The 26,916-nt window shown below is 41.0% G+C and overlaps 2 protein-coding genes across 4 annotated transcripts in view; one reads left to right on the top strand and one right to left on the bottom strand.

Moving 5' to 3' along the window:
- LOC123926027 (solute carrier family 4 member 1 adaptor protein) overlaps positions 1-18,627 on the bottom strand; it is a 32,935-nt gene extending 14,308 nt beyond the window's left edge. Inside the window, exons 1-6 of the mRNA XM_045979710.1 lie at positions 17,843-18,627; positions 17,439-17,631; positions 15,713-15,835; positions 14,437-14,497; positions 13,984-14,123; positions 157-317 (exon numbers count right to left, since the gene is read on the bottom strand). Of these exons, the coding sequence (XP_045835666.1) occupies positions 157-317; positions 13,984-14,123; positions 14,437-14,497; positions 15,713-15,835; positions 17,439-17,631; positions 17,843-18,505 (1,341 nt within the window). The 5' untranslated portion in view covers positions 18,506-18,627. The remainder of the gene's footprint in view (positions 1-156; positions 318-13,983; positions 14,124-14,436; positions 14,498-15,712; positions 15,836-17,438; positions 17,632-17,842) is intronic.
- A 184-nt stretch (positions 18,628-18,811) lies between these two features.
- SUPT7L (SPT7 like, STAGA complex subunit gamma) lies at positions 18,812-25,952 on the top strand. 3 transcript variants are annotated; one of them, XM_045978625.1, is made up of 5 exons: positions 18,812-18,948; positions 20,540-21,147; positions 22,718-23,042; positions 24,073-24,313; positions 25,588-25,952. In XM_045978625.1, exons 2-5 carry the CDS (start codon positions 20,735-20,737, stop codon positions 25,848-25,850), a joined length of 1,242 nt encoding a protein of 413 aa, XP_045834581.1. In that variant the 5' UTR covers positions 18,812-18,948; positions 20,540-20,734; the 3' UTR covers positions 25,851-25,952. The 3 variants fall into 3 exon arrangements, with proteins under 3 accessions (XP_045834581.1, XP_045834582.1, XP_045834580.1); XM_045978626.1 differs by having other exon boundaries at positions 18,812-18,987; positions 24,076-24,313; XM_045978624.1 differs by having other exon boundaries at positions 18,812-18,987.
- The last annotated feature ends 964 nt before the right edge of the window (positions 25,953-26,916 follow it).

The following is a 26,916-nucleotide window of genomic DNA, read 5'->3' as shown; positions in this document are numbered from 1 at the left end:
CTTTTAAAATAAAATAAAATAAATCAAGAAAGTTATACTTCAGACCAGATTTCAATGCTACTGGTTTAAAAATTATAATTATAAAATAAATTTGAATAATACATTATCTTATTTAAAAATTAAACTACCACAGCTACATCTATAAATAAAACTTGCCAATGATTCAAAGGTCTCTGGCTTCTCATCTATCTTCCCAGCTTTTTTCATTCGGTTCAGACGCTTCTTTTCAACCAGGCCGGTTCTATCAAGAAAGGTGTCATCATCACTATCATAAAAGTCTTCATCTTCCCAGTTCTTGGCTTTCCTTTTCCGAGATACTAGGAGATAAAATAAATGGTAAAAAAAGAAAAAGGAGACAAGTAGATAAGCAGCTTAAAATATCACTATCGGGGTGCCTGGGTGGCTCAGTGGATTAGCTTCTGCCTTCGGCTCAGGTCATGATCTCAGGGTCCTGGGATCAAGCCCCATGTCCAGCTCTCTGCTCAGCGGGGAGCCTGCTTCCCCCTCTCTCTCTGCCTGCCTTTCTGCCCACTTGTGATCTCTCCTTCTGTCAAATAAATAACATCTTTAAAAATTTTTTTTAAAAATCACTATCAATTACTGCAAGACCCAACAAGCTGTCAAACTATATGTACAAACAAAGGGTTAAACCTGGAAGACATTATGCTAAGTGAAATAAGCCAGACACACAGGATTCCACTTAGAGTTAACTGGAGTAGCCCAATTCACAGAAACAGAAGGTAGAATGGTAATTACCAGGGGATGGAGGAAGGAAGAATGAGAAGTTAACTTTCAGTGGGTATAAGAAACTTTTGAGAGAGGTAGTAGTGATGGTTGTACAACAATGTGACCGTATTTAATACATTTAATGCTTACAATGGTAAATTTTATATTTTGTATGTATATTTTACCACAATAAAAGAATTAAAACAAAGGGCTAATTTATTTAATGAGCAAGAAGTTCCCAAAAACCAAACAGCAAAAAAGGAAAAAGATAAGGAGAAGGCCAATAATCCAAAAAATTTTAAAAGGATAATGAAAGCAGTTCAGAAAAGAAACATAAATGGCCAAAAAAATTTGAAAGATGTTAAACACTTTTTAATAATTAAAAAATACAAATTAAAATAAGAGATACCACTTCTTACCTATAGACTAGAAAAAACATGAAAAGATTAATAATGCCCAGTTTGGCCAGGGTATGGGGAAATGGACTCTCAAACAGCTGTTGGAAATGTACATCGATACAATCTTTTTGACGATCAATCTTAAAACATCTGTCAATAATAAAATCCAACTGACCTAGCAATTCTACTTACAAGAATTTACCCCACACATATCAGTGCAATATTGTTTGTAACAGTGAAAAATATGGAAAGCTCGTCAAGAGGGGACTATGGTAGCTACTAATTTTTGGTCTACTCTATGCCTTTTTACTCCCCTTGTTCTGGTAAAAGTATCCCTTTTCTTCTAGAAAACTCTTCTCTCATTCCATCTGGATTAGGGGTAAATCAAGTGACCAAAGCCAATCACTAAGAATCTCATATTTATATTAAATAAAAGGAAAAAAGGGTTCTCTTTCCAATGAGATTATGAAAGAGGGAAGCTATAAATTCTGTAAGCAGCCAGCTTTTCCAGACGAGGTAAAAATCTATCTGCAAAATAAAACCATGCGCTGATGAAACAGATCACACAGATACACACATACAGCTTTTATGGCATCCTGGTGATACTGAGAGTTCTGGCTTGATAGGATGAGAACTTAAGTTATGGTTCATGCACTCCTTCTTTCAATCCTGTAAGCTACTCTTCTCAGGTTTTGGAGCCAGTAACTCTTCTTTCTAAGCTAGTTTGAATTGGGTTTCCATTATTTACAACCCAAACAGTCCTTATTAATATAAACTTCATAATTTCCAAGATAGATGGTATACTGAACATATCTAATTTCACTTTCTCCATATCCTACTAAAGCTACAATGAAAATATCTTTTTTAAAAACATTAATCTGAAAATAAATAAATGAATAAAGAAAATAAATAAATAAATGGAAACACTAATCTACTGGGGCAGTTGGCTGGCTCAGCTGGTTGAGCATGCAACTTTTGATCTCGGGGTTGTGAGTTTGAGTCCAATGCTGGGTATAGAGCTTACTTAAAAAATAAATAAAAATTCTAAATCTGCAAAGAAAGGAGAATGGGAGAAGGGATAGGAACACCAAATTTTTGGAAATTAGAAAGCAGACAGACAAGTTGAAACTAAATTAGCAAAGCTAAAAAAGATAAATCCTAATCCAACAGTGAGAAAAGCATAGAATCACTCTGATGATACTGCAGAGCCTACAAAAGGATCTGGAACTAGGGGATGGACAGCTGTGCTAAAATAAGCAGAAATGAGTAAAAGCTGGTTGAGAAACAGATCCTCCTCCCTGCCTACTTACCTCCTTCCCATCCCCAGAAAGAATCCAGAAGTTAATTTCTAGAAAGGGTAAGACAGGAAGTCTGTGCATTGTGGACTGACTGGTTGAGTTGAGGGCATATATTATTCTATTCTAAAAATAGTACTGTCCTGTAAATATCTCAGTATTGAGAAACTGCTCAGCCATCCTCCAGCACTTAGCCCTAGAAATCTCATGCAGGAGACTGGAAGAATATTCTCTGAGGAATCCTGCCAGCAGAAGAGGAAAAACCCAAAGAAATTTAATGAGGAATTCCACCCCCCAAAAGGCCCACCAACATCATTTTATATTGTTGCTGAAAGTTAGTAAGACCTACCTATATAATTCAAGCTGTCAATCATCTTTTTGTCCCAAATAAGAACTTAAAATCAAGAACTACATAGCTGAGAAACACATCTAACAAGCAGGATAGAGACCACACAAACAAAAAGAAAAGACAACCTGGAGAGCACAGATTAGCAGTGAGATAAGATACTTACAATCCAGGAAACAATGGCATATTACATTTTAAAAATGAATATTCAGGGACACCTAGGTGGCTCAGTTGGTTAAGAATCTGACTCTTGATTTTGGCTCAGGTCATGATCTCAGGATGGTGAAATCAAGTCCTGTGTCAGGCTCGGCCTCCCCCCCCCCCATGGAGTCCGCTTGAGATTCTCTCTCTCTCTCTCTCTCTCCCTCCCCCACCCCCCATCATCCCCTACTGCTCCCCCGAGTTGCACTCCCAGGTGTGCACATGTCTCTCTAATGAATAAATCTTTTTAAAAATGTGTATGAGGACAAAAATGAGCCTTGGAAATTAAAATATTGATAGCAAAATAGAGACAGAAGATAAAGCTGTGGAAATCTCCCAGAAAGAACAAAAAGACGTAGAGATAAAAACGCAAAGAAAAAAAAAGACAAGAAACTTTAGACAGTCAAAAATGTTCACTATCTAAAGAACAAAATTCCAGAGAGAAAGAGAAAACAGAGGGATAAAATAATTAATGGCATAATTCCAGAAATGTTCCTGAAGTGTCAAAAGATTTCCAGATCAGGGGCACCTGGGTGGCTCAGTCCCTTGAGCCTCTGGCTCTTAATTTCAGCTCAGGTCATGATCTCCTGAATCGTGAGATTGAGCCCGAAGTTGGCCTCTGGGCTCAGCACAGAGCCTGCTTTGGATTCTCTCCCTCTAATCCTCCCCTGCCCTACTCACTCTCTCTAAAATGGATAAATAAAATCTTAAAAAAAAAAAAATTTCCAGACCAAAGGACCCAATAAGTACCTAGAAAAATGAATGAAAATAGACCAACAGAAAGGTACATCATAGTTAAGTTTCAGGACCTTGAGAACAAAGGGAAACTCTGACGAACTTCCGGGGTGGAGGGGGTGGGGAGAATGACATTTAATTGATTAGGATTCTGAACAGTTTTGGACTGTGAGAACAACACTGGATATAGGTGGTAAGAGTAATACCTTCAAAGTTGTAAAGGAAATTATTTCCAATTTAGAATTCTACTCCTAGACCAACTATTAACCAAGAGTAAAGCTAGCATAATTATATTTTCAGAATGGAAAATTTAATAAAGTTTACTTGTTATACATCCTTTCTCAGGAATATACTAGAGGATATCCACCAAAACAAGAGAGTAGGCTAAGAAAAATCAAAGATGTGAAATCCACTGAAGACTATCATCATGCATGCTTTCTACTTTTGTACCAGCTTTTTTCTTTTTAATTTTATTTATTTGTCAGAGAAAGAGAGAGAGAGAAAGCAGGTGGAGCAGCAGGCAGAGAGAAGTGGGCTCCCTGCAGAGCAAGGAGGCCAATGCGAGACGCAACCCTAGGACCTTAGGATCATGACTCGAGCCGAAGGCAGATGCTTAAACAACTGAGCCACCCAGGTGTCAGTCCTGCAGCAGGTCTAGAGCCCTAAAACAATAGTGCTCTTCAGGAGAAATGTTTCCAAAAGTCAGAACTGATCAATTACTGAATGCGATTGACCATGTGGAAAAATATACTGAAAGGCTATTGAAAGGTGAGAGAAGAATGACCAAGAGCTATAAAATCCAAACATATGAAAAACAAACACAATTATTAACTTTAGGAAAAACAAAAAGAAAAAACTGCTCAGTTGTGACTAATATTTGCATAAACATAATCACGGAAATACTAAACACTAATTTAACACAGTGAGTAGATAATGTTTAGAATACATGACTCAAGGTCGATAGCCCAAGATGGCGGAGGAGGAGTAGACCTTAGTTTCATCTGGTTCCTGTAATTCAGCTAGACAGCTATCAAATCATTCTGAACACCTGTGAACTCAACCAGCAATCTAAGAAAAGAATAGCTACAACTCTACAAATAGAAAAGTGACTACCTGCTGCAAGGTAGGAGGTGTGGAGAAGTGAATCCAAGGCAATATATCAGAAGATAAACCACAAGGGAAGGGAGCCTCCGTAAACTGGCACCAGAAAGTGATACAGCAGCAGAGCACAAAATCAGAACTTTTGGAAGTCTGTTCTGGTGAGGGACATCACTCAGGTGGCTTGCGTGGGTGGAACCCTAGCTGGGACAGTGTGGTCTGAGGATCCCCATGGTCACAGGAAGACTGGGGGTGCCTGAGTGTGACAGAGTTCCCAAGCACTGGAGCAGCGAAGCCAGCTGCAATCAGTGTGGCAGGAGTAGGCTCCAGCTCAGGGGTGCAATAAACTGTGAACTGCAGTACAATTGGACCACTGTGCTCAGAACGGGGGCCCAGCAAGTGGGGGCCCCCGGGAGGAGTGGCTGTGCACTGCTGTAGTCTTCAGGGTTTGGAGACTTGAAACAAAGTCAAACGCCTGATACAAAAACAGTCGGTCACCAGCTGGGTGAGCACAGAGTGCGGACAGAGACCAGGGAGACAGGAGTGACTGACTTCTTTTCCTTAAGGGCACACTAAGGAGTGGGGCCCCAAGCTCTCAGCTCTGGGGATAGAGACTGGAAGGCTTCCATTTTCATTCTCATCCTCTAAAGTGGCATGGAAATTCTTCAGGGAACAAAAGCCACAGGGAGCAATGTGGAGCAGACTACTTAGCCTGGCCCCTGGCAAGGGCAGTACACAGGTTCCATGGGGCACAGACAATTAAGAATCAACACAACAGGCCCCTCCCCCAGAAAAGCAGCAAGAACATTGGTTAAAACCAAGTTTACTTATCATAGGAACCTGCAAAACTCCAGCACTAGGGGAATACAATATATGGCTTTTTTCCCCTACGATACTTTAGTATTTCGATTTTATTTTTTTCTCTTTTCCCAATTTCTGATTTCATCAACTCTTTTTTTTAATCTTTTTAAATTTCCATTTTTACAGTTACAGTCTACCTTTCATTGTATTTTTTTATATAAGATTTTCTTTATTTACAATTTTGAGATGTAGTTTACTCTAACCAACAGACCAAAATATACTCAGGATATAGTGTATTGCTCTGTTTGTTCACCTGTTTATATTCCTTTTTTTGTTGTTTTTAATTGTCATTTTTACAGTTACATTCTATCCTTTCACTTTTTCACTATTCATTTTTATACATATAAAAATTTTTCTTTCTTTACAATTTTGGGACCTAGTTTTATAACAAACAGATCGAAATATACACAGGATCTCAGTGCATTGCTCTATTCTGTTCACCTGTCTGATTATATTCTCTCTCTCTCTCTTTTTTATTTCAGGCCCCTTCTGATTTGTTTAGTGTATATTAACTGGGGTCATTGTTGCCATTTTAGTACTTTGTTCTCTCATGCATCTATTCTTCTCTGGACAAAATAACAAGATGGAAAAACTCACCTCAAAAAAGAGAACAAGAGGCAATATGGACTGCCAGGGACCTAATCAGTATGGACATAAGCAAGATGTCTGAACTGGAGTTCAGAATAACAATTATAAAGATGCCACTTGGGCTTGAAAAAAAGCATAGAAGACACTAGAGAATCCCTTTCTGGAGAAATAAAAGAACCAAAATTTAATTAAGTTGAAATTAAAAAGGCTATTAATGAGATGCAATTGAAAATGGAGGCTCTAACTGCTAGGATAAATGAGGCAGAGGAGAGAATTAGTGATATAGAAAACAAAATGATGGAGAATAGAGAAACTAAGAAAAAGAGATAAATCACTACGGGATCACGAAGGGAGAATTCAAGAGATAAATGATACTATAAAGTGAAACAGTATTAGAATAATTGGGATCCCAGAAGAAAAAGAAAGAGAAGTGGGGGGCAGAAGATATACTGGAGCAAATTATAGCAGAGAACTTCCCTAAGTGGGGAAACAGGCATTCAAGTCCAGGAGGCAAATAGAATCCCACTCAAAATCAATAAACTATAGGCCAACGCCCCAACATATAATAGTGAAACTTGCAAATCTCAGAGACAAAGAAAATTGTGAAAGCAGCTTAGGACAAGAAGTCCATAAAATACAAGGGCAGAAACATTAGACTGGCAATAGACCTGTCCACAGAGACCTGGCAGGCCAGAAAAGGATAAGCATGATAAATTCAGGTTATTAAATGAGAAAAATATGCAGCCAAGAATACTTTATCTAGCTAGGATGCCATTCAAAATAGAAAGAGAGTTAAAGTCTTCCAGGACAAACAAACTAAAAGAATTTGTGATCACTAAACCAACCCTGCAAAAAATATTAAAGGGGATCCCTTTAAGGAAAGAGAGAGCCCAGAATTAACACAGACCAGAAAGGAACAGAGATAATATACAGAAACAGTAACTTTACAGGTAATACAATGGCACTAAATCCATATGTTCCAATAGTTACTCTGAATGTAAATGGGCTAAATGCCCCAATCAAAAGACACAGGGAATCAAACTGGATAAAAAAGCAAGACCCATCTTTATACTGTCTGCAAGAGACTCATGTTAGACCCAAAGACACCTCCAGATTTAAAGTGAGGGGGTAGAGGGGTGTCTGGGTGGTTTAATCATTTAGTATCTACTTTTGTCTTAGATCATGATCCCAGGGTCTTGGGATCAAGTCCCACTTTGGGCTCCCTGCTCAGCAGAGAGGCTGCTTCTCCCTCTCCCTCTGCCTATTGCTCCCCCAGCTTGTGCTCTCTCACGTTCTCTGACAAATAAACAAATAAAATATCTATTATATTTTATTATTAATTTATTATTTATTATTTATTTACTATTTAAATGTTTATTAATATTATTTATATTATTTATAAATAAGTAAATAAAGTGAGGGGGTGGAAAACCATTTTACTATGCTAATGGACACCAAAATAACGCTGGGGTGGCAATCCTTCTATCAGACAAATTAGACTTTATTTTTTATTATTATTTTAAAATTTTTATTTATTTAGTTATTTGACAGAGAGAGACACAGTGAGAGAGGGAACACAAGCAGGGGGAGCAGGAGAGGGAGAAGCAGGCTTCCTGCTTAGCAGAGAGCCCGACACAGGGTTCGATCCCAGGACTCCAGGATCATGACCTGAGCCGACCATGCAGATGCCCAATGACTGAGCCACCCAAGTGCCCCAGAAAAATCTGACTTTAAAACAAAGACCTAATAGGAGATAAGGAAGGACACTATATCATAATTAAAGGATCCATTCAACAAAAAGATCTAAGCACTGTAAATGTGTATGCCCCAAACGTGGGAGCAGTCAGTTATATAAACCAATTAATAACAAAAATAAACACATCAATAATGATACAATAATACTAGGGGAATTTAGCACCCCACTCGCTGAAATGGACAGATCATCTAAGCAGAAGATCAACAAGGAAACAGGGCTTTGAACGACACAATGGACCAGATGTACTTTACAGATATATTCCGAATATTCCATCTTAAAGCAACAGAATATACATTCTTCTTGAGTTGCACATGGAACTTTCTCCAAAACAGATCCAAACTGGGTCAAAAATCAGTTCTCAACTGATACCAAAGGACTGGGATCAACCCTGCATATTTTAAGACTACAGTGCTTTGAAACTGGAACTCAGGGGTGCCTGGGTCATGGTCATGATGTCAGGGTCCTGGGATCAAGCCCTGCATCGGACTCCCTGCTTGGTGGGAAGCCTGCTTCTCCCTCACACTCCACCTGCGTGTGTTCCCTCTCTCACTGTGTCTCTCTCTGTCAAATAAATAAATAAAATCTTTTTTTTTTCACTTTTTTAAAAATTTCTTTTCAGCGTAACAGTATTCATTGTTTTTGCACCACACCCAGTGCTCCATGCAATAAGTGCCCTCCCTATTACCCACCACCTGGTTTCCCAACCTCCCACGCCCCGCCCCTTCAAAACCCTCACGTTGTTTTTCAGAGTCCATAGTCTCTCATGGTTCATCTCCCCTTCCAATTTCCCTCAACTCCCTTCTCCTCTCCATCTCCCCATGTCCTCCAATAAATAAAATCTTAAAAAAAAAAAAAAAGAAAAGAAAAAGAAACTGGAACTCAATCACAAGAGGAAATCTGGAAAGAACTCAGATACATGGAGGCTGAAGCGCTTCCTACTAAAGAAAGAATGGATCAACCAGGAAACTGAAGAAGATTTTTTTTTTTTTAAGATTTTATTTATTTATTTGACAGAGAGATCACAAGTAGGTAGAGAGGCAGGCAGAGAGAGAGGGGGGAAGCAGGCCCCCTGCTGAGCAGAGAGCCTGATGCGGGGCTCGATCTTAGGACCCTGACATAATGACCTGAGCGGAAGGCAGAGGCTTAACCCACTGAGCCACCCAGGTGTCCCTGAAGAAGAATTTTAAAAATTCAAAGAAATTTAAAAATTCATGGAAACAAATGAAAATGAGAAAACAACTATTTAAAACCTTTGGGATTCAGCAAAGGTGATCCTAAGAGAAAAGTATATAAGAACACAAGCCTTTCTCCAGAAATAAGAAATACAACCTAACCTTTTACCTAAAGGAGCTGGAGACAGATGAACAAATAAAGCCTAAACCCAGCAGGAGAATTAATAAAGATTGGAACAGAAATCAATAAAATAGAAACTAAAAGAACAGTAGAACAGATCAACAAAACTAGGAGCTGGTTCTCTGAAAGAATTAATTAAAATCCCTGAAACAAATAATACATTATATGTTAATTTTAAAAATTTAAAAAAGAGCCTGGGTGGCTCAGTTGGTTAAGCGGCTGCCTTTGGCTCAGGTCATGGCCCCAGCGTCCTGGGATCGAGTCCCACATCAGGCTCCTTGCTCAGCGGGGAGCCTGCTTGTCCCTCTGCCTCTGCCTGCCACTCTGTCTGCCTGTGCTCACTCTCTCTGACAAATAAATAAATGAAATCTTAAAAAAAAATTTTAATAAGAATTAATAAGATCAACAAACCTGTGGCCAGACTTATCAAAAAGAAAAGAGGAAGAATCCAAATAAATAAAATCATGAATGAAAGAAGAGAGATCACAACCAACACTGAAGAAATATGAACAATTTTAAGAACATATTATGAACAACTATATGCCAACAAACTAGGCAATCTGGAAGAAATGGATGCATTCCTAGAGACGTATAAACTACCAAAACTGAAATAGCAAGAAATAAAAACCTGAAAAGACCCATAACCAGCAAGGAAACTGAAGCCATAATCAAAAAATCTCCCAACAAGGGAGTCCAGGACTAGACGGCTTCCCAGCGGAATTCTACCAAACATTTAAAGAAGAATTAATACTTATCCTTCTGAAGTGAATTCAAAAAACAGAAATGAAAGGAAAATTTCCAAACTCTTTCTATGAGGCCAGCATTACCTTGCTCCTAAAACCAGACAAAGATCCCACCAAAAAAGAGAATTATGGACCAATATCCCTGATGAACATGGATGTAAAAATTCTCACCAAGATACTAGCCAATAGCATCTAACAGTACATTAAAAGGATTATTCACCACAACCAAGTGGGATTTATTCCTGGGCTGCAAGGGTGGTTCAACACCTGCAAATCAATCAATGTGATATACTACATTAATAAAAGAAAGGATAAGAACTGTATGATCCTCTCAATAGATGCAGAAAAAGCATGTGACAAAGTACAGCATCCTTTCTTGATTAAAACTCTTCACAGTGTAGGGATAGAGGGAACATACCTCAATATCATAAAAGTCATCTATGAAAAGCCCAGAGAGAATATCATCCTCAATAGGGAAAAACTGGGAGCTTTTCCCCTATGGTCAAAAACAAGACAGCGAGGTACACTATCACCACTGTTGTTCAACACAGTAGTAGAAGTCCTAGCTTCAGCAATCAGAAAACAGTAAGAAATAAAAGGCATCCAAATCAGCAGAGAAGTCAAACTCTCACTCTTTGCAGGTGACATGACACTATGTGGAAAACCCAAAAGACTGCACTCCAAAATTGCTAGAACTCATATAGGAATTTAGCAATGTCAGAGGATATAAATCAATGAACAAAAATCAGTTGGATTTCTATCCACCAACAAGACAGAAGAAAGAGAAATTAAGGAGTCAATTCCGTTTACTCCAAAACCCAAGATACCTAGGAATAAACCTAACCAAGGAGGCAAAGGATCTACACTCAGAAAACTACAGAACACTCATGAAAGAAAGTGAGGAAGACACAAAGAAATGGAAAATGTTCCATGCTCATGGATTGAAAGAAGAAATGGATTGTTAAAATGTCTATGCTACCTAGAGCAATCTATTCAATGTGACCCCTATCAAAACACCATCAACTTTTTTCACAGGGCTGGAATAAATAATCCTTAAGTTTGTATCAAACCAGAAAAGACCCCGAATAGCCAAAGGAATGTTGAAAAAGAAAACCAAAGCTGGCGGCATCACAATTCCAGACTTCAAGTTCTATTACAAAGCCGTAATCATCAAGACAGTATGGTACTGGCACAAAAACAGACCAACAGATCAATGGAACAGAACAGAGAACCCAAAAATGGACCCTCGACCCTGTGGTCAAGTAATCTTTGACAAAGCAAAAAAGAATATCCAGTGGGAAAGACTGTCTCTTCAACAAATGGTGTTTGGAAAATTGGACAACCACATGCAAGGAAAATGAAACTGGACCATTTTCTTACACCATACATAAGAATAAACTCAAAATGGATGAAACACCTAAATGTGAGACAGGAATCCATCAAAATCCTGGAAGAGAACACAGGCAGCAACTTCTGTGACCCTGGCTACAGCAACTTCTTGACAGACATGTCTCCAAAGGCAAGGGAAAAAAAGGCAAAAATGAACTATTGGGACTTCATCAAGATAAAAAGCTTTTACACAGCAAAGGAAACAGTCAACAAAACCAAAAGACAACCAAGAGAATGGGAGAAGATATTTGCAAATGTCATATCACATAAAGGGCTAGTATCCAAAATCTAGAAAGAACTCATCAAACTCAAAAAAAAAAACAAAACAAACAAAAAAAACTTATCAAACTCAACCCCCAAAGACCAAATAATCCAACCAAGAAATGGGCAGAAGATGTGAACAGACATTTCTCCAAAGAACTGAGATGCCTGGGCGGCTCTGTCGGTGAAGTGTCTGCCTTTGGCTCAAGTCATGATCCCAGGGTCCTGGGATCCAGTCCTGCACCAGGCTCCTTGCTCAGCAGGCAGCCCGCTTCTCCTTCTGCCTCTGCCCCTCCCCCTGCTTGTGTGGGCTCTGTCCCTCTCTCTCTGCCAAATAAATAAAATATTATTAAAAAATACAAATGGCCAAGAAACACATGAAAAATGCTCAATATCACTTGGCATCAGGGAAATACAAATACAAATCAAAACCACAATGAGATACCACCTCACATCTATCAGAATGGCTAAAATTAACAAGTCAGAAAATGCTAGATGTCAGTGAGGATGTGGAGAAAGAGGAACCCTCTTACACTTCTGGTAGGAATGCAAGCTAGTGCAGCCACTCTGGAAAACAGTGTGGAGGTTCCAAAAAAAAGTTGAAAACTTTGAGCTACCCTTCGATCCAGCAATTGCACTACTAGGGATTTACCCCAAAGATACAAATGTAGTGATCCAAAGGGGCACCTGTACCGCAGTGCTTATAACAATGTTCACAATGGCCAAACTATGGAAAGAGCCTAGATGCCAATCAACAGATGAATAGATAAAGAAGATGTGATACAGATATATATATAGCTCATATATATATATATATATATATATATATATAAAATGGGAAATTATGAAGTCATGAAAAAAGAAAATCTTGCTATTTGCAATGACATGGATGGAACTAGAGGGTATTATGCTAAGTGAAATAAGTCAATCAGAGAAAGACAATTATCATATGATCTCACTCACATGTGGAATTCAAGAAACAAAACAGAGGAGCACAGAGAAAGAGAGGAAAAAATAAACTGACAACATCAGAGAGGGAGACAAACCATCAGAGAATCCTAACCATAGGAAACACACTGAAGGTTGCTGGAGGGGAAGGGTTAGGGAGACGGGGTAACTGGGTCGACATTAAGGAGGGCACGTAATGTAATGAGCACTGGGTACTATATACGACTGAAGGATCAATGACCTTTACTTCTGAAACTAAAAATACTTTATATGTTAATTAATTGAATTTAAATAAAAATAAATACATGAACAAAAATAAAATAAATAACTCAAAATAAAGTAGTATCCTCTTCCCTTTTGGAAATATGGATTTTTTTTTAAGATTTTATTTATTTATTTGACAGACAGAGATCACAAGTAGGCAGAGAGGCAGGCTGAGAGAGAGGGAAACAGGCTCCCCGCTGAGCAGGGAGCCCAACGTGGGGCTCAATCCCAGGATCCTGAGATCATGACCTGAGCCGAAGGCAGAGGCTTAACCCACTGAGCCACCCAGGCGCCCTGGAAATATGGATATTTTTAAATGCCAAAAGGAGTAACTGAAAGACTTCTTCTAAGTAACTGAAGTAACTGAAAGCCTTCCTTCTAAGGTTGAAGAATGAGGTTCTAAGGTTGAGAATGAGGAGAATTGAAGAATGAGAAGAATAAGGTTGAAGAATGAGGAGGAGCAGGACAAGGAAGCGGTATATTTTGTAATAAGCCTCTGGTAGTTTTAAACTATACATAAATTTCTTTGCAATAATAAAAACTAATTTTAGAATAAACAAAAAAATAGCATAAGCCTTTATTAATAAATGATGATATAACCAGACAGGTTTTTAAAATGAGATAAATTTAATGCAATCACACAGATAATATCCATGATAAATTCTTACATTAAAAATGTAAGTATGAAAGATTATAAGTAGTATAAACATATTTGTATATGAGTGTTTGCTTTTTATTAAAGGATCTAGTTCTGAACACTCATTTGTATTCATAAAAAATGTCTAGGAGAATATAAACAACGGCTTCCTTTGGGTATTAAGATATGGAATCTTTTCACTTCATAGAATTCTAGACAATTTACACTTTCCTCCTAAAAAGATATTTTATTGCCTTCTGTGTTAAATTTTCCTTTCTTCTTTCTCTCTGTCCATCTCATTGTATCTATCTCCCCTCTTTCTCTTCCTTCTTGCCTCCCTCTCTCTCTTTCTTTCTTTCAAGGAAAAGAAGTGTTCCCACATACCTGCCTCCTGCCGCAGCAATCCCAAAGTATCAAGGATTCGACAAGCTTCCAGTGAACACTGGATCATTGCTTCTTTTTTCTTTCCTGAATGAATGGCCTCAGCTACCAGCTGTTTTCCAGTTGAATCATCCACAGGTAATCTGTATTGGTTTGGAGGGAATCATAGCACAGTATTAAGCTCCAATTCTCATGAAAAAAACTAGTGTGCTGTGATAATAGTCATTTTTTGACATGCCTTTTTAATTTCTCCATTCATCTTGTTCTACCTTGCCAAGGTCAGACTTCAAATCTTTTCCTTATACCTCTGACCCATCCCACCCCACCTGCCAAATTATCAAGGCCCAAATTCAAGAACAGCCTAAAAAAAAAGGTTAAAGTCACTCTTTGGGGTTGCTGTATATAATCTGAAACTGACCACTTTTAAAAAATGGACATTAATGAAACAGGACATACCTCACTCTACAGAGCCAAGTGCTATGTCCCTGTTCATCAAATTCGTATTCTAATTCTTCTCCTGTGGGAGGAAGAAAGACGAAACAATTTTAATAACATCTGAAAACTACTGGTTGAGACAAAGGGAAAAGAGAGGAAAGGTTAAGTAAGAATATCAAGTTCTCATACTACACTGAACACTAAATTTCAAAGCATTTCACTTTTTTTCCCCTAGGGATTATCATCTGATAATAAAATTAGGATGAGCTTGGGGAGCCTGGGTGGCTGGCTTAGTCCGTTAAATGGCCCACTCTTGATTTCAGCTCAGGTCGTGATCTCAAGGTCCTGGGATAGAGCCCCATGTTGGGCTCCACGCTCAGCAGGGAGTCTGCTTCAGGAAATCTCTCTCCCTCTGACCTTTCCCCTGCTTGCTCTCTCACTTTCTTTCTAAAACAAATAAATAAATCTTTAAAAAAAATTAGGATGAACTTGAGGCAAAGAAAACCAAATTCAGATCAAAACAATCAACTCTCCAAAAATAGCTTTGTCCACTATATAGCAGATTTCACGCTAGATATTTAAGTTGTAGGTGTAAGCTGTTAATTTGTCACAACTGCCTCATTTTTAGAAGCATAAATATTACATGCAGAATGCAACCAGTTCATATATATATTCATACACACAGAGAGATGTTCTTTCAAAGCACCTCTACTGAAACAATCCTCTGTGGAAACATTCTTTAAATCATATAAAGTGAATATCCATGTTAAGAATTACAAAAGATCAGGGGCGACTGGGTGGCTCAGTAGGTTAAGACTCTGCCTTCGGCTCAGGTCATGATCCCAGGGTCCTGGGATCGAGCCCCGCATCCGGCTCTCTGCTCAGCTGGGAGCCTGCTTCTCCCTCTCTCTCTGCCTGCCTCTCTGCCTACTTGTGATCTCTGTCAAATAAATAAATAAAATCTTAAAAAAAAAAAGAATAACAAAAGATCAGATGACTTAGAAACAAAAAATTTTACAAAGTCAGGTCAATCTCCCCACCACCCAAGTCTAGGATCTTTTGAGAAGAATGAGATGAGTCAAAAAAAACCAAACAAACAAAAAAAGTCCCTTTTTTCCAACATGGGAAGACTTAACATTTTCAAAATAAACCTGAAGCAATCGACCACAAAGGAAGGAACTGACTAAGGAGAACAGTAGATAAAACACAGCATTTCTAAGTACCCTGAAGATCTACAAAACAACACTGCCACGGATACCTTTTACTGGCAGAATCAGAATCTGTTTACTTTACATACCTTCTCGGTCAAAAAAACCTTGGAGAGCCTTTTTTGGATCTTTTATATAAAACGCCTCCCTTTCCTGCTGAAACTCTAAGACAATGGGGTTCTCTTCAGCCTCATCTTCTATAGCATCTTCTCCTACAGGATATGGAAAAAAAAGAAAAGACAGACATGGGAAGAGACTGTCTTAATGATGCCCACTTTCCATTCAGAGCCTGCATGAAGATACAGTTACCAATGAAAAGAAAGGTGGGGGGTGGGGGAGAAAGGGGCAAACACAAAATCACAAGTATAAATACCTTTAGTTGTTCTAAATTGTGTAACAAATTAAAACTTGTTTTCATGGCATCTTGGCTTTTTTTTTTTTTCCTGCTTGTTTTTTTGTTTTTTGGGTTTTTTTTTCCCTCCATCACTATATTTTAAAAACAAAATCACCTACCACATTGTCCATGGAAAAAAAATCTAAGCTTCTTGGCTGGCATTCCTGCTCTAGATCACCTGGGTCTAATACTCTGTCTCTAATATAGTTTCTTAATATTTACTGTATCTGTCAAATAGACGGGTTTACTCATCACTCCCTTAAAATAATCAATCCTGCCCTGAAAACCATTCTCAACGCTCAGCTTCCTGGGAGCTAATTTTCCTTTCCTTCAAGTTCCACCTCAAGACCTGTCTGTTTGTAAACTTTAAAACTTTCCCAAATTTTAAGTCAGTGTTGCCCAACAGAAATACAATGAAAGCCATACATGATGTTTTTCATTTTTAGGGCATCTGGGTGCCTCAGTCTGACTCCTGATCTTGGTTCGGGTCATATCTCAGGGTTGTGGAATCCAGCCCCTCCTCGAGGAAAAACGGGTAAAATTATTATGTAATCAGTATAAAAATATTATGACCATTTCAATTCTTTTTTTACACTGAGTCTTTGAAATCTAGAGTGTATGTTACATTTATAACACAAGTCAGTTTGGACTGGCCATACTGTAAGTGTCCAATAACCACATGTGGATAATGGCTACCATACTGGACAGTGCAGGTCTAACTCCTCAATGATTACTCCCTTCTCTGAACCTTTACACTGGCATACTTATGGTTTCTAGGTTTTGTTTTGCCATTACAAAAGTAATTTCATAATATTTATCCAGTCTTCCCAACAACATAAGGTCATCTTTTTATATTCCTAGTTCCTGAATACCCATCCTCCAAAATGTCTGGCATTATGGAAAATTCAATTCATTCCTCTGGCTAAGGGACAAGCTTTCTCTGATTAGCTATCTCACATTTCAGGGAATTTACATAAAGTACAAAAAAATTTGAGGGACTATCCTATACTAAACATTCTATGTTATTTGATTGAATATAGTCCCATCCCCTCCAGTGATGATCATCAAGATCAGTACTACATATATGATATATATATAAATGTATACATAAAATATATATATATACATACAAAGATATATATTTAAACAGTAAAAATAAATTAGTTGCGTGCTGAGGAAGAATTCTGAATAAGGGAGTGCACTGTAAAATGCATTAAAAGAAATCCATAGGGCCCATAATTCAATTTTTTGACATCAGAAAAGTTACAAATCTCAGTGGGTTTTAATAATCTCATGTCCAAACTATACTTGTCTCACCTATCTCAAAAAGTCATGAAAAGTTGTATGACAGAAAACAATTAAGGATACCACTAGTCATGAATTTAAAATATTAACCTCTGGCAGCAATTTTAATTTCTTACCCATTCCCCAGGTGCAGCCCATCTCATCATCTTGACTACTAGTATTTCTCTTCCCTTCAGTGGCATCCATTTCCTCCTCGTCCGAGTCTTCTCCTAACATCTTCTTCTCCAACATCATTTGCTGCTGCTTTCGCAGTTCTTTCAGTTGCGTGACGGTCAACTCGGATTCTGCTTCCCGGTCTTCCTCTGGTCCCTGACGAACCAAGCGAAAGAATTCTTTCAGAGTTCAGCATTGCTGGAGTCACTTTCAGAAGTATGGCAATGCATACAGAGGTCTGGAGAGGGGCCAAACAACACTTGTCATGGCTCACTGGGAGACTCGCCTTCCGCGGCGAAAGCTTAAGGAGCTCTGGAACCCAGCTCCGTGCACTGCAGAGATTGCAATCCTAGGTTTTTCTACTTACCTGAAGAAGAAAGAGCCGGGTGCTACCTCCAAAGCGAAGAACGTGCCCGACGTGGACGCGACAATAGGTGCGGGGTGGGATGCGAGTTTTGTTAAGGAAAGTGCCGTGAGTGCTTCCCAGATCGTAAAGGTAGAAGCCCGGCCCGTGGCCGTCGCATTCTCCTTCGAGGCCGGACGCCCGGTGCTGCAGCACGGCGTGGTACCGGGACACCGAAGGGTGCTCCAGGCACACGTCGCAGCTAGACAGCCTCCCGAAAAGGCAGCAACTCGTCCCTTTCAAGCTACGGGTGCCAAGGATGGTACCACCCTTGAGTGTCTCTAGGCTGTAGGGGGCTGTCGCGGGGCCGCCCCACGGAGGCTCTCGGTAAGGGGGAGCCCGGGCCGGGCCGCCGAGGGAAGGAGCCGCTTTGGGGGGCTGCGGCTGCTCCTTCGGTGGACTCCTGGTGCCCCCGCCGTCCTGCCGCGGTGGCGGGACGTCTGGCTCCCCGGAATCGGGCTCTAGCAGCGCCACGGGCCTTTCCTTCTCCGCCTCCTCAGGGTTTGAAGGATTGGAGGCCGGGGCCTTGCCCCGCACAACCGGGGGCACCGGCAAGGTCGGCTTCTTGAAGTCATCACCGAGGTCTTGCAAAGCCAGAGGCTCGGACTGAGAGGGACTGTCAGCCATCCTCGGTCAGATGCAGGCTCGAAATCTGTTCCTGGGAAACCTCCCCCTTCGGTCTCTAAGTTCCTGTCCACGCGCCGCCCCCCGCCCCCCTACTCTCTCTCTCAGCTCCCAGTAGCTTCTCTGGGCGGCAATAGCGGAGTTGCTCCTTCACCACCCACAACGTGACGAAGAGGTGAATATCACGGGAAGGAAAAACAGAAAAGGGCCGCCAAGGCTTTGTGGGAACGGGGACATCTTTAGAGGTTGCAACCCGTTGCTAATAACTTCCTGTGGCATACCCTGATTGAGAAGAAGCGCTTCCGGCGACCCAGGACCACTAATCAACAAGCCCGCCTTCCCGGCCTAGGGCGACCCTCGCCTCAGGCCTTTCGGAGCCACACGGTCTTCCAGCCCAGCTCCTGCGACCCTGCGGTGAACAGGAGCGCTTCCCTGCTTCCGTCTAGGTACAGACCTCCTCGTCTCCAGGCCGCCCCCGGCAGCAGGTGACTCCAGGAGCCCCTGAGGGACCTGGGCATTCTTAGAACTTGCGCTGCTTATTCTTGCTCTTTTCGTTGAAATTAAGGAAGAGGGTGATTGGGTTTGGGGAGCGGGGGGAGGGTCCTTTCGTTGATCCGTTTCTTTGTTAACTCTTTTGTTGTTGTTTTCCGAAACCAACTATTGAGAGTGCATAGTGTAGTGCTTAAGAGCGCAGACTCTGGAACCTGCCTTCGTTTTCTCCCTCCCACATTTGTGACATTGGGCAAGACCGTGGGCCTCAGCTTCCACATCTAAAAAAATGGGATGATTGGGGAAATTTAGTTAAACAATAAAGCCAAAGCCTGGCACATAGTAAACACTCAATAAATGCCAGATATACAGTGTACAAGACAGGTACAAAGATCATAATGGGGGGGGGAGTTAATGGGAGAATAAACTCGATTAAGGTAAGTCCTAGTTTAAATCCAGGTATAAACGCTGTGGTGGAGACATGGGAAGTGCTGTGAGAATATAAAGAAGGGAGATTTACTGGGGAGGTGATGGACACTGGTGACTTAAACTATCCGTAAGAGCGAATACAAGTCTGCCAGGGATGTGGTGGGCAGCAGGGCATTTCTGGCGGAGATCACAACTTAAAGGGTCAACTGGAAATGCATGACATTTTCAAGAAATTGAATAGTATGCTATTGTTAGAACTAGGGTAGTAATTTCCTCCAGGAAACTCCCTTTTTGTGCTTCCACTGTGTCTGTGTCATTAGAACATCCCTTACTGCACGCTTCCATATGGAAAAAATGTTTATATTTTTCTCCCTCACCTCAGGTCAGGGATCTTGCGGTGGTCTTTGTCTCCTTCTATAATGCCTGGCATTTTATAAAACATTTGTTGAACTTGAAGAGACATATGGGCAATGAATCTGGAAAGGTGGGTTGAAGCCAGAATGCAGATTTTGATGAATGGGAGGCCCAAGAATTCTGGCTGACTTTTTTTCCAGTAGGCAACGAGAAGCTATTAGATCTGATTTTTTACAAGATTAAGTCTGGCAGCACTGGAGAATAGATTATATACAAGCAGAGACTGGAGTAAGGGATACTAATTAGGAGGCAGCAGAAATCACCCAGATTCTCCCCTATATGTGTCGGAAGTTGAATGTGTAAGACCATTTAGATTACTGGTCAATAAAATTTCCATCAGGACCGGGGAAAGGGTTGCCTGTGTTTGACACACACAGAATTAAGAACCACCTCTTCTTGTCTTTAACTCTACTTCCTTTCTCCTACTGATTCAGGACAGATGTGTCAAGATACTCAGAGAAATATTCCAGGTCTCATTTAAGTATCTTGCCTTGCAAATTGTTCAGGATTGAGCATGATGATAGTTATAGTAATGAGTTAGTGGGGTGAGATGGAAAACATGGACACGAGCGCTCCCAGTACTGTTGCATCTTTTAGTCTACTAATGACCCAAATTCCACCTGTGGTTCAGTCCAGCAAGAATTGCCATTGTTTGTGACTGTGATGCCTGGCATCTAATGGTTTTGTTTCTCTTAATCTCTTCAGGGAGAACATCTTTGGTCCTACAGTGTTGCTGACCCTGACATTTTCTGAGTGGTCTTGAACAGCCTACTTTTAATGTAAATAACTGGCGAGACTTTATATTTTTCACTACAGAAGCCTATATCCTAGAGATTTTAAAACACTGCTTTTAGGTTACGACTACATTTAACCTGAAAGCTCTTCCTTTCTTATTCCAAAATGTTGAGATACTGGGGAGAGATACCAATCTCATCAAGCCAGACCAACAGAAGTTCCTTTGACTTGCTCCCACGGGAATTCCGTCTGGTGGAAGTCCATGACCCACCCCTGCACCAGCCCTCAGCCAACAAGCCCAAGCCCCCCACAATGCTGGACATCCCCTCAGAGCCATGCAGCCTCACCATCCATACTATTCAGCTGATCCAGCACAACCGACGTCTGCGCAATCTCATTGCCACAGCTCAGGCCCAGAGTCAGCAACAGACAGAAGGTGTAAAGACTGAAGAGACTGAACCTCTTCCCTCTTGCCCTGGGTCACCTCCTCTTCCTGATGACCTCCTGCCTTTAGATTGTAAGAATCCCAATGCGCCATTCCAGATCCGGCACAGTGACCCAGAGAGTGACTTTTATCGGTAAGACGAGGCTTTGCTGTATCTTACTTTTCTCAAAAAAAAAATCCTCACAACAGCACTGTTAAGCATGTAATAATATTTCCGTGAGGAAACTGAGGATAAGGGTAATTGACATGGTTGAAGTTGCTCAGGTAATTAGGAAGTCTTAAGACTTGAATCCTGAACTTCTAATCCTCTTTCCTTTTTTTTAAAAAAAGTGATAATTGTTTTTTTTTAAGAGTTCAGGTCATTTGGAATGTAGAATGTCCCACTCACTGGATATGCTGATTTCCTCAAGATTAGATTCAGGTTAAATATGTTTGGCAAAAGTAAAAAAAATTAAAAATAAGTAAAATTGTGTAACACTTACTGCATTTGCTGTTGATGGTAGTAGTTACTACTATTTTAATTGTCCCAAATTAATGAGAAAAAGACAGAAACGGACTTAATATGTAAGGGTTGCAGTTGGGCCAGATGAAAACCAGATGATGTCCTGGTGCACAGTATAACTGAAGGTTCTGAAGTCTTGAAATAGTGAAAAAGGCAGGGTTAATTGTACCATTACAGGCATGGCACATGTTTGTATAGATATGGCCAACTTCAAAAAGCTTGTTCTGCACTGATGAGTACCATGTTTACATGTTGAAGGCAATTTAGCTTTAATAAAGTAATATTGTCCCTCATATTAAACTGATGGTGTTATTTAGAATTTTGTAGTTTTGCCTCAAACTTCAAATTGTTTATGACCATCAGAGGGAGGCAGAAGATGGGAATTTTCAGGAGACAAGTAAATAATTAGAAGTTTACTAAAAGTTATTTTTAGGAGATCAGACAGCTTTTTGAATTTTCTTTTTCTTAGATTAAGATTTCTACAACAGTAAGTAGGGGTAAAATGGTGTATTATGAAGAACATGGGATCTGAAGTCAGAAGCTCCACCTTCTGATAATTCCAAAACAACTTCTGGCAGGTCAGCCGCTCTGAACCTCAGTTGCTCAAACCTGCCAGATGGGAATCATAATATGGACCTACTGCCCATTTCTTTGCACAGGAGAGGATAAAAGTGCTTTGTAAACTCTATACATTTTAAATTGCTTTTTTAAAATTGAGTTGCTTTCCCAGTTTCACAAATGGCCTGCTATAGTTGTGTAAGACTCTCCTAATTGGGACTGTGAATTTCTGAAACTCCAAGTATCATCCAGTAGATGAGGAAACTATGTTGTGATGGAATAATTAGAGCACTCTGGAGCTGTACCTGAGCTATCCTGTTACGGTTTGATATATCCTAAAAGTGATCAAAACTGAGCAGTTGGTAAAAGGAAACTTCCTCTTCATCTGATACACTTTTATAGTGTTGACTGTGGACATGTATTGCCTATGAAGACTTTATGTAATTGGAGGAGCTTAGAGAGGGCTGTGGATTGTTGAGACACGCCCTGGCAGCAGCAGGATGAAACTGGGCTCTGTAGCTGCAGAGAATCCCCCTAGTAAGCTGAGCCAGTGGTTCGACTGAAATTGTAAAACTCCTAGGGAGACAGGACAGCTCACCCCTTTGCAAGAGCACTAGTAACCCTGCCGTGTCTCCCCTTTCAGGGGGAAGGGGGAACCTGTGACTGAACTCAGCTGGCACTCCTGCCGGCAGCTCCTCTACCAGGCAGTGGCCACAATCCTGGCCCACGCGGGCTTTGAGTGTGCTAATGAAAGTGTCCTAGAGACTCTCACCGACGTGGCGCATGAGTATTGCCTCAAATTTACCAAGTTGCTGCGCTTTGCTGTGGATCGAGAAGCCCGGCTGGGGCAGACTCCTTTCCCTGACATTATGGAGCAAGTATTCCACGAGGTGGGCATTGGCAGCGTGCTCTCCCTCCAGAAGTTCTGGCAGCACCGCATCAAGGACTATCACAGTTACATGCTACAGGTGAGGTCACCCTGGGAGAATCGGGTAAACGTGTGTAATCCAGGGGTGTTCAGCAGGATCCCACACTTACTCTAGAGAGTAGAGCATGGGGTCTCGGAACAGACTGGACAGGTCTGCTCTCCTCAGGGCCCTCAGTGTGTTCCACTGGCTTCATCGCTGGCCTCGCCAGCTCCTGGGGCCTCCTTTAGTCAATGAGTGGCCGCATTTATTGATAACACTTCTGCTGGAAGAAATTATAGACAGGAATATGGAGTCTGAGAGAATGTGGTTAGCATGCTTTATTTAACAACTAGTTACTGAGTGCCTACTGTGAGTCAGGCTCTGTGGGAGACAGCAATTAATAAGACAGATTCCTGGAGCTTGCATTCTTGAGCGGGAAACAAAAACAAGTAAGTAAATAATGACCAAAACAATTTTGGGTGGCATTAAGTGCTATGAAAAGGAAAACCAATCAGAATGAGGTGATACTACCCAAGGGTGGAATAAGGGGTAGAGATACCATTTTTGGTTACAGCCAGAAATATCTAATCTTTTCAACTCTTGTGGCTTTCAGCAAGTCATTTTTTTTTAATTATTTTGGTTTCCCCATAAAATATGAAAAGGAATTTTTAACACCCCACAAAAAAGTCTTTGCTAAGTGATCCAGATTTCCTACACCCTTCATTATCCATGTAGGGTCCTAAGTCAACTGTTCGTTTTTACAGCCAAAAATGTGATCTTTTGTCCCCATTCTGATTTATCTTTAACAACGTCTCTTTTACCTTTATGTAACTTTTAGTTAATGACACACAGACTCTCTGCTAAATAATTTTTTTTAACGTGTCTGTCATTTACACATGCAGAATCAACACCTTAAATTCCTTCCATGTGTCTACTATGCTCAAAAAAAAGTAAAAAAAAAAAAAATTCTTTCCATTGGCAGTGGTTGCTTTATGCATATTCCTATTATGTTGGCTTTTCCATGGGATGCCACAAGCTAACCATCTACCTTGCTTTTAACATGCCTTTGAAAAACTGACTTGCTTACCAGCAGATTAGTAAGCAACTATCTGAAGAGTATGAAAGGATTGTCAACCCTGAGAAGGCCACAGAGGACACTAAACCCGTAAAGATCAAGGAAGAACCTGTAAGCGACATCACCTTCCCTGTCAGTGAGGAACTGGAGGCTGACCTTGCTCCTGGAGACCAGTCACTGCCCATGGGGGTCCTCGGGGCTCAGAGTGAGCGCTTCCCATCGAACCTGGAGGTCGAGGCTTCACCACAGGCTTCAAGTAAGAGAAAGCAGCTGACTCTGATTCTGGGAGATCTGCCAGTCTCAGCACTTTTTGCATTTTGGAGTCAAACTCTGGAGATGAGAGAAAAAAATGGGGGTGGGCCAGAGAATGGCAAGTCTAAAAACAAACACAGCCTCACTGATCTAGATAAAGTAACATTCTTCTCCTTGAAATTAGTAAAGGGAGGATTAGCACAACCTTACAGGCATTCTTTAAAACAATTCCTAGTTGGGCTGTAGGTGCAGTGTGTGCTCTCCTGTTGAGTACTGGAACTAATTTAGCTGACCTAGCTGGGTGAGCAGACGCCCCTTCGTCCCTTAGTATGCTGTGTTTGTCTTTCCTGATGCTTGTACTAGTAAGACAGCTTCCAGATAGATGGAGGAGGGCTAATGGCTCAAAGCTGTTTGAATAGTTGGGCTTCCTTGCTAGAGTGCCCCCAACACATTGGAGCTGAAAGGGACTAAAATAGGGCTATTCAGTCAAGACAACTGGTCTCTTCTTCCAGACAGACTCTGTGATCACCTTGGGGACCAGGATGACTCGATCCTTAAGTCAGTTAAATTGCAAATTTGTCTACTCAGTTCTACACAAATATAAATTGTCATTTCATCAATGCACAAGTGATACAAGTAACATCCACACAACAAAGGCCACATTTTTTAAAGTGTTGGGCAGAGAGCCTTTACCATGAAGAAGTAATAATCACAGAACAGCATTGCCAGAACAGAGACAGAAGGGTCAGAGAGAGAGTGTTGTAGATTTAGAAGCCATGTCTGTTTTCAGCAGTCTGGGAACTGCTGCCAGGGTTTTGTAGTGGTAACTTCATAATGAGAGAGGACCAGGGACCCAAGCAAAAGGCAGGAAAACAGGACAGTGTGAAGGAAGGAAGAAATGAAGGAAAGAAGGGAGGAAGGAAGGAAGGAAAGGAGGGAGGGAAGGAGTGAAGTAACTGAACCCCTGAACAAGAGCCTGTGGATGTGCCTGCCTTTGGGCCATGAGACAGTGAATCATCCCACCTGCGTAGCTTTATTTCCCTGGTTTAGGCCAAATGTCAGGTGGGTGAGGTGGGGTAAAGGAAGGTGGAGGAAGTGGAAAAGAAAATATTCAGAGTTGGTAGTTTTGGGACCAGAAAATAACAACCATATTCTCCAGTCAGGTAGAGTCAAAGTGAAGTCTGAGCTCAAAGGCTAGGAATCTTCCCTGGGTGAAATACTTGTTCTGCTGCGTTCCAGCCGCGGCTTACCACTGGTTGTGTTCTCTTCCATTGCTAGGCACAGAGGTCAATGCTTCCCCACTTTGGAATCTGGCCCATGTGAAAATGGAGCCTCAAGAGAGCGAAGAAGGCAATGTCTCCGGGCATGGTGTGCTAGGCAGCGATGTCTTTGAGGAGCCCATGTCCGGGATGAGTGAAGCTGGGATCCCCCAGAGCCCTGATGACTCAGACAGCAGCTATGGTTCCCATTCCACAGATAGCCTCATGGGGTCCTCCCCTGTTTTCAACCAGCGCTGCAAGAAGAGGATGAGGAAAATATAAAAGGAAAAGAGGAGACTTTGTCTCCAGACCTACAAGACCAAACAGAAAACCTTGATGCATTCAAATTTGTTTCCATACAGGGTGATTTGACTCTTAACTCTTAAACACAGTGGATCTTCCTGATTTCATTGGAGCTGGATTTAACCAAACAAGTTTTCATTTTACTTTTACAGCCAGTTTTTGTACTTTTCCACAACCAGGCCACCTTTCACAGACAGTTCACGGTACTGGGATGGTAATCGGGAGACCAGAGCACTGTCCCTGACTGGTGTCTTTGCCTTTGCACAACTGAAAAGAATCATACTGCTCGGTTCCGTATCGCAGGGATGTTGTACAGATTGAGATTCTCATCAGACTTCAAAGCTATGCTTGAAAAGACTCACAAGGAAATATATACTGATATCAGAAGCCAGTTTTTTCATTGAATTTGCTTCACTTTGGGGTCAGATCATTGGGAACCCAGTACTAAAACCTAACAGGAAATAGCTAATCCCCTTATCCATCAGTAGTCTTTTTTAAACAGTTTCTGCTGCTCATGTCTTAGGAAACCAAGGGTCTGTGGTGTTTCTTTAGACAGCCCTCCTAATCTTGTGCACTTCGTTTCTTCTTCCTTCTTTTTTATTAAGTAAACTCTGCCCCTCAAACTCATGACCCCAAGAGAGTCACACACTCTTCCGACAGAGCAGCCAGGCCTGCCCCTCATCTTCCCTTGTTACACTTACTCCATCTGCTTTCATCCTTTCTGTCATTTTATTTCCATTCAGATTTTTTTTTAAAGATTTCATTTATTTATTTGACAGAGAAAGAAATCACAAGTAGGCAGAGCAGTAGGCAGTTGGGGGTGGGGGGGGATGGAAGCAGGCTCCTCGCTGAGCAGAGAGCCTGATGCGGACTCGATCCCAGGACCCTGACATGACCTGAGCCATGGTCATGGTCAAGCCGAACGCAGAGGCTTAACCCACTGAGCCACCCAGGTTCCCCCCATTCAGATTTTTTTAAAAGACTTTATCAGATAGAAAAAAAGAGCAGCAGGCAGAGGGAGAAGCAGACTGCCCCCGAGCAAGGA

The sequence above is a fragment of the Meles meles genome, chromosome 15 (genome assembly GCF_922984935.1).
Source record: "Meles meles chromosome 15, mMelMel3.1 paternal haplotype, whole genome shotgun sequence".
Taxonomy (NCBI): domain Eukaryota; kingdom Metazoa; phylum Chordata; class Mammalia; order Carnivora; family Mustelidae; genus Meles; species Meles meles.
This window is presented reverse-complemented; position numbering and strand designations above follow the sequence as displayed.

Coding starts and splice junctions, on each gene's coding strand:
- SUPT7L (XM_045978625.1), top strand. CDS start 20,735: ATGTTGAGATACTGGGGAGAGATACCAATCTCATCAAGCCAGACCAAC. Junction 23,043..24,072: donor ATCACAGTTACATGCTACAG/GTGAGGTCACCC, acceptor CTTGCTTACCAG/CAGATTAGTAAGCAACTATC. Junction 24,314..25,587: donor GGCTTCACCACAGGCTTCAA/GTAAGAGAAAGC, acceptor TTCCATTGCTAG/GCACAGAGGTCAATGCTTCC.